We start from the raw sequence: 18,943 nt of genomic DNA on the forward strand, positions 1-18,943 counted from the left end.
TTTTCAAAAATAAACATCCACATATTTTATTCTTATCGCAACACAATTAAACATGAGATCTATCCAACACTTCGTTTCACGGTCAAAGAATATTAATTAAAAGCAGCCGTAACCCATCAATTTGAGAAAGAATTGAGATCCAAATCCAACATTTCTTTACGCATTCATACAATTTTTCAGTTTCATTAAGGACATAAGGTCACAAGCATTGTAACAACGTTAAGGTTTACCTTTTAAGTCTAACCATTTTAATTAGTAATTTAGATTCTCTACATTTTAAATTTTATTTTAGAAAATAAAATATAATTTATTATTATTTATTTTATAGATTGTGAAACCAAGAGAAAAAAATAAAAAAATATTCAATATTAAAATCTTATTATATTGTCTCAAATAAAAATTTATTTAAAATTTAAAAGATCAAATAAAGAGCCAAAATAGTGTAATTACCGATTAAGTCAAAACCAGTGTACTCTCCGTCCCAGTTGAATTAATCAATTAATTAAACAAACCAAAAGATGTAAAGAACAAATTTTTACAGGTCCAAAATTCTCTACCATCCTAAGGTTTTCTGTGCTGCCTAAAACCATCCATTAATTAAGATTTACATGTTCCACCTTTCCGGCGAGACTACCCCCAAAACCTCGCCACACCGGAAAAACCCTTACATGGCCTGCAACGACTCCGGCCGCCATAAAATATCCGTCGTATCAGCATAATCAAACAACCCGTCTATCATTACGTAACCGTTTTCGCTGTCATCGTAGTCCACCAACCCACCATTACCAAACCCAAATGCTTCGTATCCCCTGAAATCATCTTCAATCCCTAGAAATCCGGTTAGGTCCAATCCGTCCGGACCAACCCGACCCGATTCTTCGATTTCAGGCTTAACCTCCTCGTTCGGTGTTACCGTCGGCGGCAGCCCTAGTTCGTCATCCGATGCCTCCAAGAGATATCCCAAGTTCGGAATGAAATCCCCGAATTCGGGAACCGGGTTCGAATCTTGACCCGGTGCGAGTATTTCTTCCTCGAAGCTCTTGATGACGGAGTCAAGGCCTTGGAAGGTTGAGTCACGCTCCGCCACATTGTCCATATCGTCAAGAATGTTGAGGATTTCACCGTGGAGCTCCTCAACCACCGAGTTCTCTGATTCGATCCGAACGAGTTCCCATCCTCCCGATTCCTCGCACGACTCGGCTGAGTTAACCCGGGTGAGCTGAGAAACGGGCGAGTCAACTCGAGGAATCTTGGACTCGGGCGACTCGGCGTCCGAGTCGTCCCGAACTCGCTTCTTGTTGTTGCATTCCTCCATTTAGGGTTCTAGAGAAAAATACGAAAAGAACAGAAAATGTTTTGGCTATGTTAGAGTGAAGTAGGAGAGAGAGGTGGATGGAGTGTAGAGAGAGAAAATGAAGTGTTACGGTTGAGGGAGAAAGACAAGGAAGAGGGTATATATAATGGTGGAAAAAGAAGGATAAATAGGGCTTCAGGTTCGCTCACTTTAATTCGTAAACGGCAGAGAGAGACAGGCGCGTGCATATCGGGAAAAAGCCACGACTAATCTTTTCTTTTATTTTTGTTAAGAAAAAGAAATCTTATAACGAACTGTATTTGTAACTGATATTTTTTATTAACAAAAAACAGTTGGCTTAATTCTTTGGTGGTGGTGGGATCCACTGGTCATTATTACAGCAAGGGGGAGGATATTTTTTTGTTTCATTTGTGGCAATTAACTAAATTTGAACAAAGGTTTCAAGTCCGTCGGTGAGGGCCCACCGACATAGGAGGAATCATACGGTTGATTTTTAATTTTCTTTTTTGACTTTTTTGCATATTATTATTATTATTATTATTATTATTATTATTATTATTTTATTCTGCGTTTTGGGTTTTGGAATTCTGGAGTGGTCACTAGTCTTGGAATGTTCCCACCGGTGGTGGAGCGCTGTTGTTGGATTCTTGGTTTGGCTTGGCTTTGCTTTGTTTTGCTGTCCTCATTTCTTTTATTTTTTTGAGAATGAGAATACAACTACTATTTTCATTTTTAGAAAGATTAGACCAAGATTTTTCCTTGGTTTTTTTGACAAATTCTTTGTGGTTTTTTGATAGAGCAAGTATTCAAACGTCAATAGTTGTTTGGATTACGGTTGAACTTACCTGTATATTGCCGCCAATTGTCTGGCTTACCCGTTGAATCTCATTTTGTTGGCAGTTTATCTTTTTTTTTTTTTTCCATGTTCGTCTTTATTTGACTAATATATTTGGATACCACATTGATTTTCGGCTAAACCGGATGCTTTTACTCTTTTCTTACACACAACAACTATCAAAAGGCAAGTTAGTAGTGGACAAATCTATCTATAAAACCTAATAACAAATTGGTATACACAAATTTGATTAATTATATTATCCGTTTGCCTCTATAAATTAAATATTTATATTATCTTGGTATAAATTATAATACATGATAAAATACCAGCCAATCTAGAATTATAAAATTTTTATAAATATAAATTCATTAAAATAATCAAATAATCAAATTTATCATTATTTAATAATTAAATATTTTTTATAAATATAAAATATATTTTTATTTTTTTTATAGGAAAACAAATTTATTCATAAAATAGTCATTCGATACTTGCAGATAATCTTAATCTCTTTTGTTTTTGAATCCATAAAAAAATACTACAACATGGTAAGATATCATTTTTTATTATCCAAATAAACTTGAATCCTTTATGGATCAATAATTATTTTAATAAATAAAAAAGTATACCAATTATTTATATCCTATCCCAAAACATGAAACTAGACTTAATAAGAATAAAGGTCTATCTAAAAAAAGGATGACCTCTTCTACTTATCCGATTTCATAAAAGGTTGGGTACGATAAGGAGGTCTAGTCCTGCTTATTCAAATAAATAATTACCTCTATAATATATCCTATTATCTCTACCTCTTTCAGAAAGTATATTTTAACAAACTCCCAAGAAAAAAAATGGCTATCCACCTACAAAGGTGGAATTACTCCAAAAGGTGGTTATCCACTCTACTATAAATATACTGACACTCATCAAGTATATTCAAGTCCCAATCTACTAAGACCCAGTTTGGGTAAACAACTTAATTAAGCTCTTTTTGAAAAAATAGCTTAAACAATAAATGACTATATTAAAAGTAGCTTATAAATAAGTTATTTTGTATTTAGATTTTTAGTTCTAAAAGTGCTTATTTTATAAAAATGTGGTAAAAAGTAGTAGTATTATGAGAGAAGTCATTTTTTTAACTTCTCTATAAGCTCCTAAATAGCTTCCTAGAAAGCCGCAATTTGGTTTTGAAAATTGTACCAGACATTAATACTACTACTTTTCATAAGTCAAAAGCTTAAAAAAGTTACTTTTGAAACTTCCCAAACGGGTCCTAAAAATCTACTTAAAGCCCATGCTAACTTAAGCATCGGAGTCTCTTGCAGGTACCACACCCACCTCCTCAGCAGGAACTCGAACGACGGTACCTTGGCACCAAAACAAGTCAGATGTTGCCTTGGAAGGAGTCTGGATCTCATGTTCAGACCTAAATCATTGTTTCATGTAAACCTTGGAACATTGGCGCTGTTGCCGGGGACTTGGAAGTCTACATCCACATATGGCGGATAACCAGTATTAAGACAGTCATACGACGTCTGAGTCGGAACCAGAGCCCTACCACAACGACCTGACGCTAGCATTGTCTCCACCCCGAGAGAGAACAAATGCCCCCCACAGGGAAGGAACGTCGGAAAATCCTCATCCGTGGCTGATTCATTCGAAGGTCTACCCGCCTGAGGATGAAGAACCTCCCCCATCCGACAGAAATACTTGGGTTAGTTTACGGCCACTGTGGACGATTAAAACAACTCGAGCTGCAGGCTGAGCGACAACGAGAAGCAGAATGGAAATTACGAAAAGAACTAGGACAATGAAAAGAGATGGAGGAAAACCTCTTGAGGTTAAAAGTTGACCTTCGAAGACCGAGCAATCGGGTAGATCAAAAGAAAATCCCTCCTAGAGGTGAAGATCTATTTGTTGAAGAGATCATGCGAGCTAGGGTTCCCAGAAATTTCAAAACTCCCGCATGGATCTCTACGACGGAACGACATGGATCTCTACGACGGAATGATCGATCCGAGGCTTTATGTCTGCAATTTCAAAAGTCGAATGTATCTAGCCGATGCCTCTGATGCAACTCGTTGCAAAGCCTACCTGTTCCGAGGATTATCTGAAACGTAGAGATCGATCTCGGGCGAGATCTCCCGGTTTGGTCAAGTGTGCTGCGTCCGACTTGTTGGAGTTTGAGGTGCAGTTGGTCCTTGATAACTGGGGGTGGTGGTACCTGCAAGAGACTCCGATGCTTAAGTCAGTACGGGCTTTAGGTAGGTTTTTAGTAGAATTAGAGTATGAGTTATACCTGGGTGCTCCAGTGTATTTATAGTGATGTTTGACGATCTTCCTTTGAGATAAGTTTTTTTATTTTATCTTATCTTTTGTAGGTGAGATCATATCTTTTGTCAATCGCGTCCCAGTAGACGGCGGTTCTTCATTTTGGGCCTCTGTGGCAATTTTTGGAGCCCTATATGAAGAGGTCGGTAGTGGGCCAACCTTTCATGAGGTCGATCCTTTTGTCTTCAGCCAAGTCGACCCTATAGCTTGGACCGGTGTATGAACAGTGTCCCTACTTAAGCTTTGACCTTTTTCCTGAGGTTGTGCTTGTTCCCGAGCTTTAACCTTTTCTAGGGAGAGGTCGAGCTAAAGCATATTCTTGTCGTCCATGCCCGAGGTGCTGTTGTTCCATTCAGACGAGCTTTGTGTCTTTAATGCTGTTTCGAAACGCGAAACATTTTTTCTTTTGCTCTTTAAATGCTGCGTCATTCTCGAGTGCGCTAGTTTCTTGGGTTCATGCAAGTGCTTTTAAAGCCTTTTAATTGGGCCTTTATTCCTTTGCCATTTCGTTTCCTTCTTTGTATTTTGTTTGAAATCAAAGGGGTTTTGCTTTCTTCAGTTTCTTGCTTCCATATGCTTTCTTTTGCTTTCTGAGAAGAAAACCTTCTTTCACTTTATTTTGTTAATTTGCCCTAAGTTTTTTCCTTTCCTTGAAGCTTCGAGGCGCTTGTTGGTGTGGATCGTCCGTGATTTTGCCGTGCGTTCGTCGTTACTACTTCTTCTCATTTTAGGTTGGTGCTTTTTGCATTCTTTTTCATGGTTGCAATCCTTCTGCTTGATGTTTTGTTTCTGCTGCATGCTTCTATTTTTCGTTTTAAAGTTTTGATCTTTTTATCTTTGCTGTTTGTTGAAAAGGCTAGGGCTTTTCGATTTCTTTGATCTTTTGTGCTTTTCTTTTCTGTGTTTGCATTGCCTCCAAAGGGCATCTCTGGGTTTGCGGTGGAAATTTTGTTTTTTTGTGAACCTTGGGCGCCCTTTTGCTGCCGTGTTTCTGTTTGTTTTTTCATCTTCTTATTTCTGGCCGAGTTGTTTGGTAGTGATGTCCCTTTCATTTTCTTGCTGTAGGTGTAGTTTCTATGTCTACTCGTTGAAATATTGTTGAAATGTCCACAAAGGTTCCTCCTGGTATGGCTGGCTGGTTAGATTCTGTAGTTTTAGGATGTGTCACTGTAGCGGACCGGGAATATTGCGAGAAATTTAGGAGGTATCATAGGATTTGTGGGAATAGGGAAGATGAGAAGGACTATGAGCTGGTGTCGTCCGACCCCAAGGAGAGGGTCAGTTTTCCTTCTTTAGATCGAGCAGAGCGCCCGTTCTTTTATGCGTATGATTACTTTTTTACCAAATTAGCCATTACCCTTCCTTTCACTGAGTTTGAGACTGACATCCTCTGGAACTGTAACCTTGCCCCAACTCAGATTCATCCTAACTCTTGGGCCTTCATGAAAATTTTTCAATTGCTATGTCAGGAGTTGGGTGTCCGACCTTCTCTTTGTCTTTTTCTTTACTTGTTTGTGCTGACCAAGCTGGGGCGGCAAGAAGAAGGCTTCTTGGATCTCCTTCCGGGCTGCTCAGGGTAAAAAGGTGTTCTCTATTTTTGATGACTCCTTTCATGATTTTAAAAATTTCTACTTCAAAGTTCGGACTGTAAATGGTGTTCACTTTTTTCTTGATAAGAACAAGGAACCCACCTGGTGCACGAAATGCAATCTAAGTCTTTGGCAATTCGCACAACTAACCGGCAAGTGCATTGGGTCGTCCAAGTAATACCTTACGTGAGTAAGGGTCGATCCCATGGGGATTATTGGTTTGAAGCAAGCTATATTTATTTTATTAATCTTAGTCATGATACCAATAAGGTTATTTGGATTTAATTGTAAGAAGCTAAAGTGTTTGGAATTATTAGAAAAATAAAAGAGAATAAAATCGTTACTTGTTGTGCAGTAATGAGAAATATGTTGGAGTTTTGGAGATGCTTTGTCTTCTGAATTTCTACAATGTAACATTCAACTCAATTGTTTGTAAAGCACGTCTACGGCAAGCTGTATGTAGGGTGTCACCATTGTCAGTGGCTACCTCCCATCCTCTCAGTGAAAACGTTCCTATGCTCTGTCACAGCACGGCTAATCAGCTGTTGGTTCTCGATCATGTTGGAATAGGATCCATTGATCCTTTTGCGTTTGTCATCACGCCCAGCAATCGCGAGTTTGAAGCGCGTCATAGCCATTCAATCCTTGAATCCTACTCGGAATACCACAGACAAGGTTTAGACCTTCCGGATTCTCAAGAGTGGCCACCATCAATTCTAGCTTATACTGCGGAGATTCTGATTAAGGAATCTAAGAGAAGCTCATTCAGTCTGATGTAGAACGGAGGTGTTTGTCAGGCACACGTTCATGGATTGAGGGAGGTGATGAGTGTCACGGGTCATCACCTCCTTCATAATTAAGCACGAATAAACATCTTAGATCGGACCATACACACGTTTGAGTGAAATAGAAACAATTGCATTAATTCATCGAGACGCTGCAGAGCTCCTCACCCCCAACAATGGAGTTTAGAGACTCATGCCGTCAAAGTGTATAAAATTCAGATCTGAAAAATGTCATGAGTTACAAAATAATTCTCTAAAAGTTGTTTAAATAGTAAACTAGTAACCTAGGTTTACAGAATATGAGTAAACTAAGATAATTGGTGCAGAAGTCCACTTTTGGGGCCCACTTGGTGTGTGCTGGGGCTGAGACTAAAGCTATCCACGAGCTGAGGCTTTTCTTGGAGTTGAACTCCAAGTTATAACGTGTTTTGGGCGTTCAACTCCGGATCATGACGTGTTTCTGGCGTTTAACTCCAGACAGCAGCATGTACTTGGCGTTCAACGCCAAGTTACGTCGTCTATCTTCGCACAAAGTATGGACTATTATATATTGCTGGAAAGCCCTGGATGTCTACTTTCCAACGCCGTTGAGAGCGCGCCAATTGGACTCCTGTAGCTCCAGAAAATCCATTTCGAGTGCAGGGAGGTCAGGATCCAACAGCATCAGCAGTCCTTTTTCAGCCTAACTCAGATTTTTGCTCAGCTCCCTCAATTTCAGCCAGAAAATACCTGAAATCACAGAAAAATACACAAACTCATAGTAAAGTCTAGAAATATGATTTTTGCCTAAAAACTAATAATATTTAACTAAAAACTAATTGAAACATGCTAAAATCTACATGAAATTACCCCCAAAAAGCGTATAAAATATCCGCTCATCACAACACCAAACTTAAACTGTTGCTTGTCCTCAAGCAACTAGATAAATAAAATAGGATGAAAGAAATTAAGAAGTAATAATATCTAAGAGTTTTAAATGGAGCTCAGCTTCTTATTAGATGAGCGGGGCTTGTAGCTTTTTGTTTCTGAACAGTTTTGGCATCTCCCTTTATCCTTTGAAATTCAGAATGATTGGCATCCATAGGAACTCAGAATTCAGATAGTATTATTGATTCTCCTAGTGTAGTGTGTTGATTCTTGAACACAGTTATTTTATGAGTCTTGGCCGTGGCCCTAAGCACTTTGTTTTCCAGTATTACCACCGGATACATAAATGCCACAGACACATGACTGGGTGAACCTTTTCAGATTGTGACTCAGCTTTGCTAGAGTCCCCAGTTAGAGGTGTCCAGAGCTCTTAAGCACACGCTTTTGCTTTGGATCACGACTTTAGCCACTCAGTCTCAAGCTTTTCACTTGGACCTGCATGCCATAAGCACATGGTTAGGGACAGCTTGATTGAGCCGCTTAGGCCTGGAATTACTTCCTTGGGCCCTCCTATCCACTAATGCTCAAAGCCTTGGATCCTTTTCACCCTTGCCTTTTGGTTTTAAGGGCTGTTGGCTCTTATTTCTTTTCTTGATCCAGTGAAATATTTTTTTTTGAGTGCTGCTTTTTCTTGCTTCAAGAATCAAATTCATGATTTTTCAGATCATCACTAATATTTTTCGTGTTCCTCATTCTTTCAGGAGCCAATATTCATAAAGTTCAAGATCAAAATCATGCACTGTTCAAGCATTGAATCAGAGAACAAAAAGTATTGCCACCATATATAGTTAATTATAATTTTTTATTATTAAGAACTCGAAAAAAAATAAATTACTTCTTAATTCTAATTATCTACTATTTTATTCATGCCTGATGATGATGAGAAAGATAAATTATAACTTAATTGGAAATAAAACCATAATAGACATACTAATTACTACTACTACCACTATATATCTCCTAAGGTAAATTTCTATAATAACACTATCACAGAGTTAAAGCTAAAATTAGAACTCAACAACCTGTGTTTTGAGAAAGTAGATGTTCCTCTAGTCTGTGGGGTGTTTTTCAAGGATTAATTTTTGGCACTTCAGCTCCCTTAGATCACGCCCTTGCTCTTCTTGTTCTTTAAGCAGTTTGCAAAGCATGCTACTTTGGTTGTTCTATTCTTCCTTTATTTGGTTCATAGCTTCTTGCAATTTGGAAATAGATACTTCAATATGTTCCCAATATTCGAATTGAGGAAGTTCTGGGAGGACTTCCTGTGCTCTCCTCTTGATTGGATCATCCTGCAGCTGTTGTCTGTCCATTGATATTCTAGTGATTGGCCTTTCAATTGAGATATACTCTGTTATTCCCATCTTCACTCCGGCATCTCTGCAGAGCATAGAAATTAAGCTTGGATAGGCTAATCTGGCATCTTTGGAATTCCTGTTTGCTATTTTGTACAGTTCACATGAGATCAGTTGATGGACTTCTACTTCTTTTCCCAACATGATGCAGTGAATCATCACTGCTCTTTTAATGGTAACTTCAGAACGGTTGCTGGTGGGCAGTATGAAACGCCCAATGAAATCCAGCCAGCCTCTGGCTACTGGTTTGAGATCTTCTCTTTTGAGTTGAATTGGGGTGCCAGTCATGCTGGTGGTCCACCTGGCTTCAGGGATGCATATATCCTCTAGAATCTTGTCTAGACCTTTATTTACCCTCATCATTCTCCTATTAAAGGAGTCTGGGTCATCTTTCAGTTGAGGGAGCTTAAAGATCTCCCTGATTTTGTCAGGATGGGTATGAACAATCTTTCCTCTAACTAAGGTCCGATGGTCATAGAGAGCAGCTCCAATTATTCTTTGCCTGTCTGTCTGCCATAGATTAGCATAGAACTCCTGAACCATGTTCCTTCCCACTTTTATTTCAGGATTGGCTAGAATTTCCCAGTTCCTGTTTCGAATTTGCTCTTGGATCTCCGGATATTCATCTTCTTTCAGATCAAATTTGACTTCCGGGATCACTGATCTGTGACTCATTATTTTGTAGTAATGGTCTGAATGTTCTTTAGTTAAGAACTTCCCTTGATTCCAAAGTGGCTTTGGAATATTCTCTTTCTTGCCTCTTGGGGTGGGTTGTTTTCCTTTAGGAGCCATGATCTTAATGAGTATGTTTTTGTGATCACGGATAAACACACCAAACTTAGAGCTTTGCTTGTCCTCAAGCAAAAGAGAAGAAAGTAGAGGGATAGCAAGAGAGCAAGTGTGGCATGGTGATGATGAGAGGGGCGCCGAATTCAATATATAGGGAGGGGGTGGGAATTTTCGAAAATAAGAAAAAGATAAGATAGAAGATATGATTTATAAAAGATAGATATGATAAGAAAAAGATATAGTTTAAAAAGAGAAAGATATGAATAATAATTAAAAAGTTAAATCTGAATTTTTAATTTTGAAAAAGATTTTAAAAAGATAATTGAGTTTTGAAAACAAACTTAAAAGAGTTGGATTGGATTGGAAAACAATTTGTCTTTATGGATTAAGATATATTTGATATTTTTGAAAAAGGGATTTCAGAAATTAGGGTTCTTAGAAAACTAATTTGATTTTGAAGAATGACATTTTGAAACATGTTTATGCAAGAAATCATGAATTGAAACATAAAAATTTAAAAAAATTGTAAAGAAAAATGAATTTTACCTCCTCCCCACCATCCTGGCGTTAAACGCCCAAACGATGCATGTTTTGGGCGTTTAACGCCCAAATGCTGCTTCTCCTGGGCGTTCAACGCCCAGCTGATGCTTCTTTCTGGCGTTGAACGTTAGGAAGTCCTTTGTCACTGGGCGTTTTTTTGAACGCCCAGGATGCTAACAATCTGGCGTTAAACGCCCAGAAGGTGCTTCTTTCTGGCGTTCAACGCCCAGAAGATGCTCCTTTCTGGCGTTTAACGCCCAGATGGCTACCCTTACTGGCGTTGAACGCCCAGTGGGTGCTTCTTTTGGGCGTTCAACGCCCAAAATGTTTCTTACTGGCTTTTTCACGCCAGTGAGCTTCCAAATTTCCCTGTAACTTTGTGAATTCAATCAATTGCTATTTTTACCCTTTGAAGATACTTGGACACATACCTGTAAAAAAAGGAAATTTATTTAATTAGTAAATAAACTTTGTAAATGGCTGGGTTGCCTCCCAGCAAGCGCTTCTTTATTGTCTTTAGCTGGACTACCACTGAGCTCTAATCAAGTCTCAGTTTTGAGCATTCTTGCTCGAAGTTACTTTCAAGATAATGTTTAATTCTCTGTCCATTAACAATGAACTTTTTGTTAGAGTCATTATCCTGAAGCTCTACGTATCCATATGGTGATACACTTGTAATTACATATGGACCTCTCCACCGGGATTTTAATTTCCCGGGAAATAATTTGAGCCTAGAATTAAATAGCAGAACTTTCTGCCCCGGCTCAAAGACTCTGGATGAAAATTTCTTATCATGCCATCTTTTCGCTTTCTCTTTGTAAATTTTTGCATTCTCGAAAGCATTGAGTCTAAATTCCTCTAGCTCATTTAGCTGGAGTAAACGTTTTTCTCCAGCTAACTTGGCATCAAGGTTCAAGAATCTGGTTGCCCAGTAGGCCTTGTGTTCCAGTTCCACTGGCAAGTGACATGCCTTTCCATACACAAGCTGGTATGGAGAGGTCCCTATAGGGGTCTTAAATGCTGTTCTGTATGCCCACAGAGCATCATCCAAGCTCCTTGCCCAATCCCTTCTACGGTTAATTACAGTCCGTTCCAGGATTCTTTTGAGTTCTCTATTTGAGACTTCAGCTTGCCCATTAGTCTGTGGGTGATATGGAGTAGCTACCCTGTGGCTAACTCCAAAACGAAACAAGGCAGAGTAAAGCTGTTTATTGCAGAAATGAGTGCCCCCATCACTGATTAATACTCTAGGGGTACCAAATCTGCTGAAGATGTGTTTCTGGAGGAATTTCAACACTGTTTTAGTGTCATTGGTGGGTGTTGCAATAGCCTCCACCCATTTGGATACATAATCCACTGCACCAGAATATAAGTGTTTGAGTATGATGGTGGGAAAGGTCCCATGAAGTCAATGCCCCATACATCAAACAACTCAATCTCCAAGATCCCTTGTTGAGGCATGGCATAACTGTGAGGTAGATTGCCAGATCTTTGGTAACTGTCACAATTAAGCACAAACACTCGGGAATCTTTATAGAGAGTAGGCCAGTAGAAGCCACTTTGGAGGACTCTTGTGGCTGTTCGCTCACTTCCAAAATGTCCTCCATACTGTGATCCATGGCAATGCCAAATGATCTTTTGCGCTTCTTCTTTAGGTACACATCTACGGATTACTCCGTCTGCACATCTTTTAAAGAGATACGGCTCATCCCAAAGATAATACTTTGCATCCGTGATCAGCTTCTTTGATTGCTGTCTACTGTATTCTTTGGGTATGAATCTCACTGCCTTGTAGTTTGCAATGTCTGCAAACCATGGCACTTCCTGGATGGCAAAGAGTTGCTCATCCGGAAAGGTTTCAGAGATCTCAGTGAGAGGGAGGAACGCCCCTTCTACTGGTTCTATTCGGGACAGGTGATCTGCTACTTGATTCTCTGTCCCTTTCCTGTCTCTTATTTCTATATCAAACTCTTGCAGAAGCAACACCCATCTTATAAGTCTGGGTTTTGAATCCTGCTTTGTGAGTAGATATTTAAGAGCAGCATGATCAGTATACACAATCACTTTTGATCCTACTAAATAGGATCTGAATTTGTCAATGGCGTAAACCACTGCAAGTAGCTCTTTTTCTATGGTTGTGTAATTCTTCTGTGCGTCATTTAAAACACGGTTGGCATAGTAAATGACGTGCAGAAGCTTGTCATGCCTTTGTCCCAACACTGCACCAATGGTATGGTCACTGGCATCACACATCAATTCAAATGGTAATGTCCAGTCTGGTGCAGAGATGATTGGTGCTGTAACCAATTTAGCTTTCAGAGTCTCAAATGCCTGCAGACACTCTTTATCAAAGATAAATGGCATGTCAGCAGCTAGCAGGTTGCTCAGAGGTTTGGCGATTTTTGAAAAATCCTTTATAAACCTCCTATAGAATCCTGCATGCCCCAGAAAGCTTCTGATTGCCTTAACATTGGCAGGTGGTGGTAATTTTTCAATTACCTCTACCTTAGCTTGATCCACCTCTATCCCCTTGTTCGAGATTTTGTGCCCAAGGACAATTCCTTCAGTCACCATAAAGTGACACTTCTCCCAGTTTAAAACCAGGTTAGTCTCTTGGCATCTCTTTAGAACAAGTGCTAAATGGTTAAGGCAGGAGCTGAATGAGTCTCCAAACACTGAAAAGTCATCCATGAAGACTTCCAGAAATTTTTCCACCATATCAGAGAAAATTGAGAGCATGCACCTCTGGAAGGTTGCAGGTGCATTGCACAGGCCAAATGGCATCCTTCTGTATGCAAATACTCCAGATGGGCATGTGAATGTCGTTTTCTCCTGATCTTGGGGATCTACTGCAATTTGATTATAACCTGAATATCCATCCAGGAAGCAGTAGTATTCATGACCTACTAGTCTTTCTAGCATCTGGTCTATAAATGGTAAAGGAAAATGATCCTTTCTGGTAGCTGTATTGAGCCTTCTATAATCAATACACATACGCCACCCAGTAACTGTTCTTGTAGGAACCAGTTCATTTTTTTCATTATGAACCACTGTCATGCCACCTTTCTTAGGGACGACTTGGACAGGGCTCACCCAGGGGCTATCAGAAATAGGATAAATAATCCCAGCCTCTAGTAACTTAGTGACCTCTTTCTGCACCACTTCCTTCATGGCTGGATTCAGCCGCCTTTGTGGTTGAACCACTGGCTTGGCGTCACCCTCCAGTAAGATCTTGTGCATGCATCTAGCTGGGCTAATGCCCTTAAGATCACTGATGGACCACCCAAGAGCTGTCTTGTGTGTCCTTAGCACTTGAATTAGTGCTTCCTCTTCTTGTGGCTCTAAGGTAGAGCTTATGATCACAGGAAAGGTATCACCTTCCCCCAGAAATGCATATTTTAGGGAAGGTGGTAATGGTTTGAGCTCGGGTTTAGGAGGTTTTTCCTCTTCCTGAGGGATTTTCAGAGGTTCTACTATTCTCTCTGATTCCTCTAGATCAGGCTGAACATCCTTAAAGATGTCCTCTAGCTCTGATTCGAGACTCTCAGCCATATTGACCTCTCTTACCAGAGTGTCAATGATATCAACACTCATGCAGTCATTTGGGGTGTCTGGATGTTGCATGGCTTTGACAACATTCAACTTGAACTCCTCCTCATTGACTCTCAAGGTTACTTTCCCTTTTTGGACGTCAATGAGGGTTTGGCCAGTTGCTAGGAAAGGTCTTCCTAGAATGAGAGTTGCACTCTTGTGCTCCTCCATTTTCAGCACCACAAAGTCAGTAGGAAAGGCAAATGGCCCAACCTTGACAATCATGTCCTCAATCACGCCTGATGGGTATTTAATAGAGCCATCAGCAAGTTGAAGACATATCCTGGTTGGTTTGATTTCTTCAGTTAAACCAAGCTTTCTGATAGTAGATGCAGGTATTAGGTTGATACTTGCCCCAAGATCACATAAAGCTTGCTTGGTACAAGTACCCTCTAATGTGCATGGTATCATAAAGCTCCCAGGATCTTTAAGCTTCTCAGGTAAGCTTTTCAGAATGACTGCACTGCATTCTTCAGTGAGGTAAACTTTTTTAGTCTCCCTCCAATCCTTCTTATGACTTAAGATCTCTTTCATGAACTTAGCATAAGAGGGTATTTGCTCAAGTGCTTCTGCAAACGGAATCTTTATTTCAAGAGTCCTGAGATAGTCTACAAAGCGGGCAAATTGCTTATCCTGTTCCGCTTGGCAGAGTTTTTGAGGATAAGGCATTTTGGCTTTGTATTCCTCAACCTTAGTTGCTGCAGGTTTATTACCTACAAAAGTGGGTTGGGAAGCCTTTTTAGAAGGGTTGTTATCAGCACTTGTATGTGACTGATCCCCCACTGGCATTTGAATGCCAGGGGTGAAAGCTGGAGTGGCGTTAGACGCCACCTCCTTATTTGTTACTGGCGTTTGAACGCCAGAACCATGCTCCCTTTGGGCGTTCAATGGCGGATTCATGCTTGTTTCTGGCGTTGAACGCCAGGAATGGGCATGGTCTGGGCGTTCAGCGCCAGCATTATTCCTCTCTGGGCTCTAACTGTCCTCAGAGGGATTTTGAGTAGCCATTTGTTCATTTCTTGGCTTCCTGCTGCTTTGAAGTGAGGTATTTAATGTTTTCCCACTTCTTAATTGAACTGCTCGGCATTCTTCTGCTATTTGTTTTGACAGTTGCTTTTCTGTTTGCTTTAACTGTACTTCCATACTCCTGTTAGCCATTCTTGTTTCCTGTAGTATTTCCTTGAATTCGGCTAGTTGCTGGGTTAGAAAGTCTAATTGCTGATTGAATTCATTAGCCTGATCCACAGGACTGAGTTCAGTAGTTACTGTTTTAGCTTCTTCTTTCATGGAAGATTCACTGCTTAGGTATAGATGCTGATTTCTGGCAACTGTATCAATAAGCTCTTGAGCTTCTTCAATTGTTTTTCTCATATGTATAGATCCACCAGCTGAGTGGTCTAGAGAAATCTGAGCTTTTTCTGTAAGCCCATAGTAGAAGATGTCTAATTGCACCCATTCTGAAAACATTTCAGAGGGGCATTTTCTTAGCATCTCTCTGTATCTCTCCCAGGCATCATAAAGGGATTCATTATCTCCTTGTTTGAAGCCTTGGATGCTTAGCCTTAGCTGTGTCATCCGTTTTGGAGGAAAATAGTGACTCAGGAATTTTTCTGACAGCTGCTTCCATGTTTTTATGCTGTTCTTAGGCTGGTTATTTAACCACCTCTTAGCTTGATCTTTTACAGCAAATGGAAACAGTAATAATCTGTAGACATCCTAATCCACTTCCTTATCATGTACTGTGTCAGCAATTTGCAAAAATTGTGCCAGAAACTCTGTAGGTTCTTCATGTGGAAGACCAGAATACTGGCAGTTTTGCTGCACCATGATAATGAGCTGAGGATTCAACTCAAAGCTACTAATTCCAATGGAGGGTATACAGATACTACTCCCATATGAAGCAGTAGTGGGGTTAGCATATGACCCCAGAGTCCTCCTGGACTGTTCATTCCCACTTAATTCCATGATGGAATAAAAGAGATGATATGTATGTTGATATTATTTATTTTATAAAAATTAATTTTTATAAAATAAAATAAAAACAAAATAAATAAAAGAAATTGAAAATATTTTGAAATTGAAATCTGAATTTTTATATAAAATTTTCGAAAAATGTAGTTCAAAATTAGTTAGAAAATATATTTTTTTTTGAATTTTGAATTTTATGATGAAAGAGAAAAATATGCAAAAGACACAAGACTTAAAATTTTTAGATCCAATGCTCCTTATTTTCGAAAATTTTGGAGGGAAAACACCAAGGAACACCAAACTTAAAAATTTTAAGATCAAAACACAAGAAAGACTCAAGAACACCTTGAAGATTCACAAGAACACCAAGAACAAAAGAAAGAACACCAAACTTAAAATTTTTAGAAAACCAAGACAAATTTTCGAAAATTAAAGAAAAATTAACAAGGAAACACCAAACTTAGAGTTTGGCACAAGATTCAATCAAAGAAAAATTATTTTTGAAAAAGATTCCAAAGAGGATACCCAATTATCAAGAACAACTACTAAAGCTCCAGCCAATTGGGCAGCAACTTCAGAGTTGATTTTAAAAATGTATTATATTTATGGATAAAAGTATAAAATTTTTGAAAGCTAATGTTTTGAAAAAGTACAAGAAAAACAAGAAAAGACACAACACAAGAAAAACTCAAGATCAAACAAGAAAATAAACAAGAACAACTTGAAGATCAATGAAGAACAAAGAACACAAGCTCGAAAATTTAAAGAAAAATATAAAATATGCAATTAACACCAAACTTAGAACAAGACACTAAACTCACGAAAAGTAACAATTAATTAAGAAGAATATTTTTGAAAAGAAATTTTTGAAAAGAAACTATCCTATCAGGATTTAATGACTCTATAACAATTAGTTGTTCAAACTCGAACAATCCCCAGCAACGGCGCCAAAAACTTGGTGCACGAAATGCAATCTAACTCTTTGGCAATTCGCACAACTAACCAGCAAGTGCACTGGATCGTCCAAGTAATACCTTACGTGAGTAAGGGTCGATCCCACGGGGATTATTGGTTTGAAGCAAGCTATATTTATTTTATTAATCTTAGTCATGATACCAATAAGGTTATTTGGATTTAATTGTAAGAAGCTAAAGTGTTTGGAATTATTAGAAAAATAAAAGAGAATAAAATCGTTACTTGTTGTGCAGTAATGAGAAATATGTTGGAGTTTTGGAGATGCTTTGTCCTCTGAATTTCTACAATGTAACATTCAACTCAATTGTTTGTAAAGCACGTCTACGGCAAGCTGTATGTAGGGTGTCACCATTGTCAGTGGCTACCTCCCATCCTCTCAGTGAAAACGTTCCTATGCTCTGTCACAGCACGGCTAATCAGCTGTTGGTTCTCGATCATGTTGGAATAGGATCCATTGATCCTTTTGCGTTTGTCATCACGCCCAGCAATCGCGAGTTTGAAGCGCGTCATAGCCATTCAATCCTTGAATCCTACTCGGAATACCACAGACAAGGTTTAGACCTTCCGGATTCTCAAGAGTGGCCACCATCAATTCTAGCTTATACCGCGGAGATTCTGATTAAGGAATCTAAGAGAAGCTCATTCAGTCTGATATAGAACGGAGGTGTTTGTCAGGCACACGTTCATGGATTGAGGGAGGTGATGAGTGTCACGGGTCATCACCTCCTTCATAATTAAGCGCGAATAAACATCTTAGATCGGACCATACACACGTTTGAGTGAAATAGAAACAATTGCATTAATTCATCGAGACGCTGCAGAGCTCGTCACCCCCAACAATGGAGTTTAGAGACTCATGCCGTCAAAGTGTATAAAATTCAGATCTGAAAAATGTCATGAGTTACAAAATAATTCTCTAAAAGTTGTTTAAATAGTAAACTAGTAACCTAGGTTTACAGAATATGAGTAAACTAAGATAATTGGTGCAGAAGTCCACTTTTGGGGCCCACTTGGTGTGTGCTGGGGCTGAGACTAAAGCTATCCACGAGCTGAGGCTTTTCTTGGAGTTGAACTCCAAGTTATAACGTGTTTTGGGCGTTCAACTCCGGATCATGACGTGTTTCTGGCGTTTAACTCCAGACAGCAGCATGTACTTGGCGTTCAACGCCAAGTTACGTCGTCTATCTTCGCACAAAGTATGGACTATTATATATTGCTGGAAAGCCCTGGATGTCTACTTTCCAACGCCGTTGAGAACGCGCCAATTGGACTCCTGTAGCTCCAGAAAATCCATTTCGAGTGCAGGGAGGTCAGGATCCAACAGCATCAGCAGTCCTTTTTCAGCCTAACTCAGATTTTTGCTTAGCTCCCTCAATTTCAGCCAGAAAATACCTGAAATCACAGAAAAATACATAAACTCATAGTAAAGTTCAGAAATATGATTTTTGCCTAAAAACTAATAATATTTAACTAAAAACTAATTAAAACATGCTAAAATCTACATGAAATTACCCCTAAAAAGCGTATAAAATATCCGCTCATCACCACCTTTCTCCTTTGGTGGCAAGAAAATCCTGTAGTTCTTAAGTATTCTTTAGAGAGTCTTGATGAGGTGGAGTGGGCCTTTGTGGGTGTTTTGGAGGAGCACTAGGGGGAGCCTCCTCATTTGGATACAAAGAAGTTTTTAGGGGATCCTGCTCTTCTCCGTCCGAGCTAGGAAGTGCCCGACTTCTTTAAAGTTTTTTATTTGTTGTGGTTTTGCCATCATCTACTATATAACTATTTTTTTGGTTTTCTTTTTTAGAGATGGCTTCAGGCTCCGATTCGGTGAAGGTCTTCTACAACACTAAGAAGGCAGTGGCCGCCCTGAAATTGCAGAGAAAGACGTCGGGGGAGGGTTCCTCCCAAGTCCCACGAAGAAGCCGGACTCGGGTCCTTAGAGT

General features: G+C 39.3%; 1 protein-coding gene across 1 annotated transcript; it reads right to left on the reverse strand.

Annotated features, from left to right (window-relative positions):
• Positions 1–395: 395 nt before the first annotated feature.
• On the reverse strand, positions 396–1,538 carry LOC130967907 (uncharacterized). Its single transcript, XM_057892954.1, has one exon. It carries the CDS (start codon positions 1,313–1,315, stop codon positions 665–667), a length of 651 nt encoding a protein of 216 aa, XP_057748937.1. The 5' UTR covers positions 1,316–1,538; the 3' UTR covers positions 396–664.
• Between the last annotated feature and the right edge of the window lie 17,405 nt (positions 1,539–18,943).

Source organism: Arachis stenosperma, chromosome 3 (genome assembly GCF_014773155.1).
Source record: "Arachis stenosperma cultivar V10309 chromosome 3, arast.V10309.gnm1.PFL2, whole genome shotgun sequence".
Classification (NCBI taxonomy): Eukaryota; Viridiplantae; Streptophyta; class Magnoliopsida; order Fabales; family Fabaceae; genus Arachis; species Arachis stenosperma.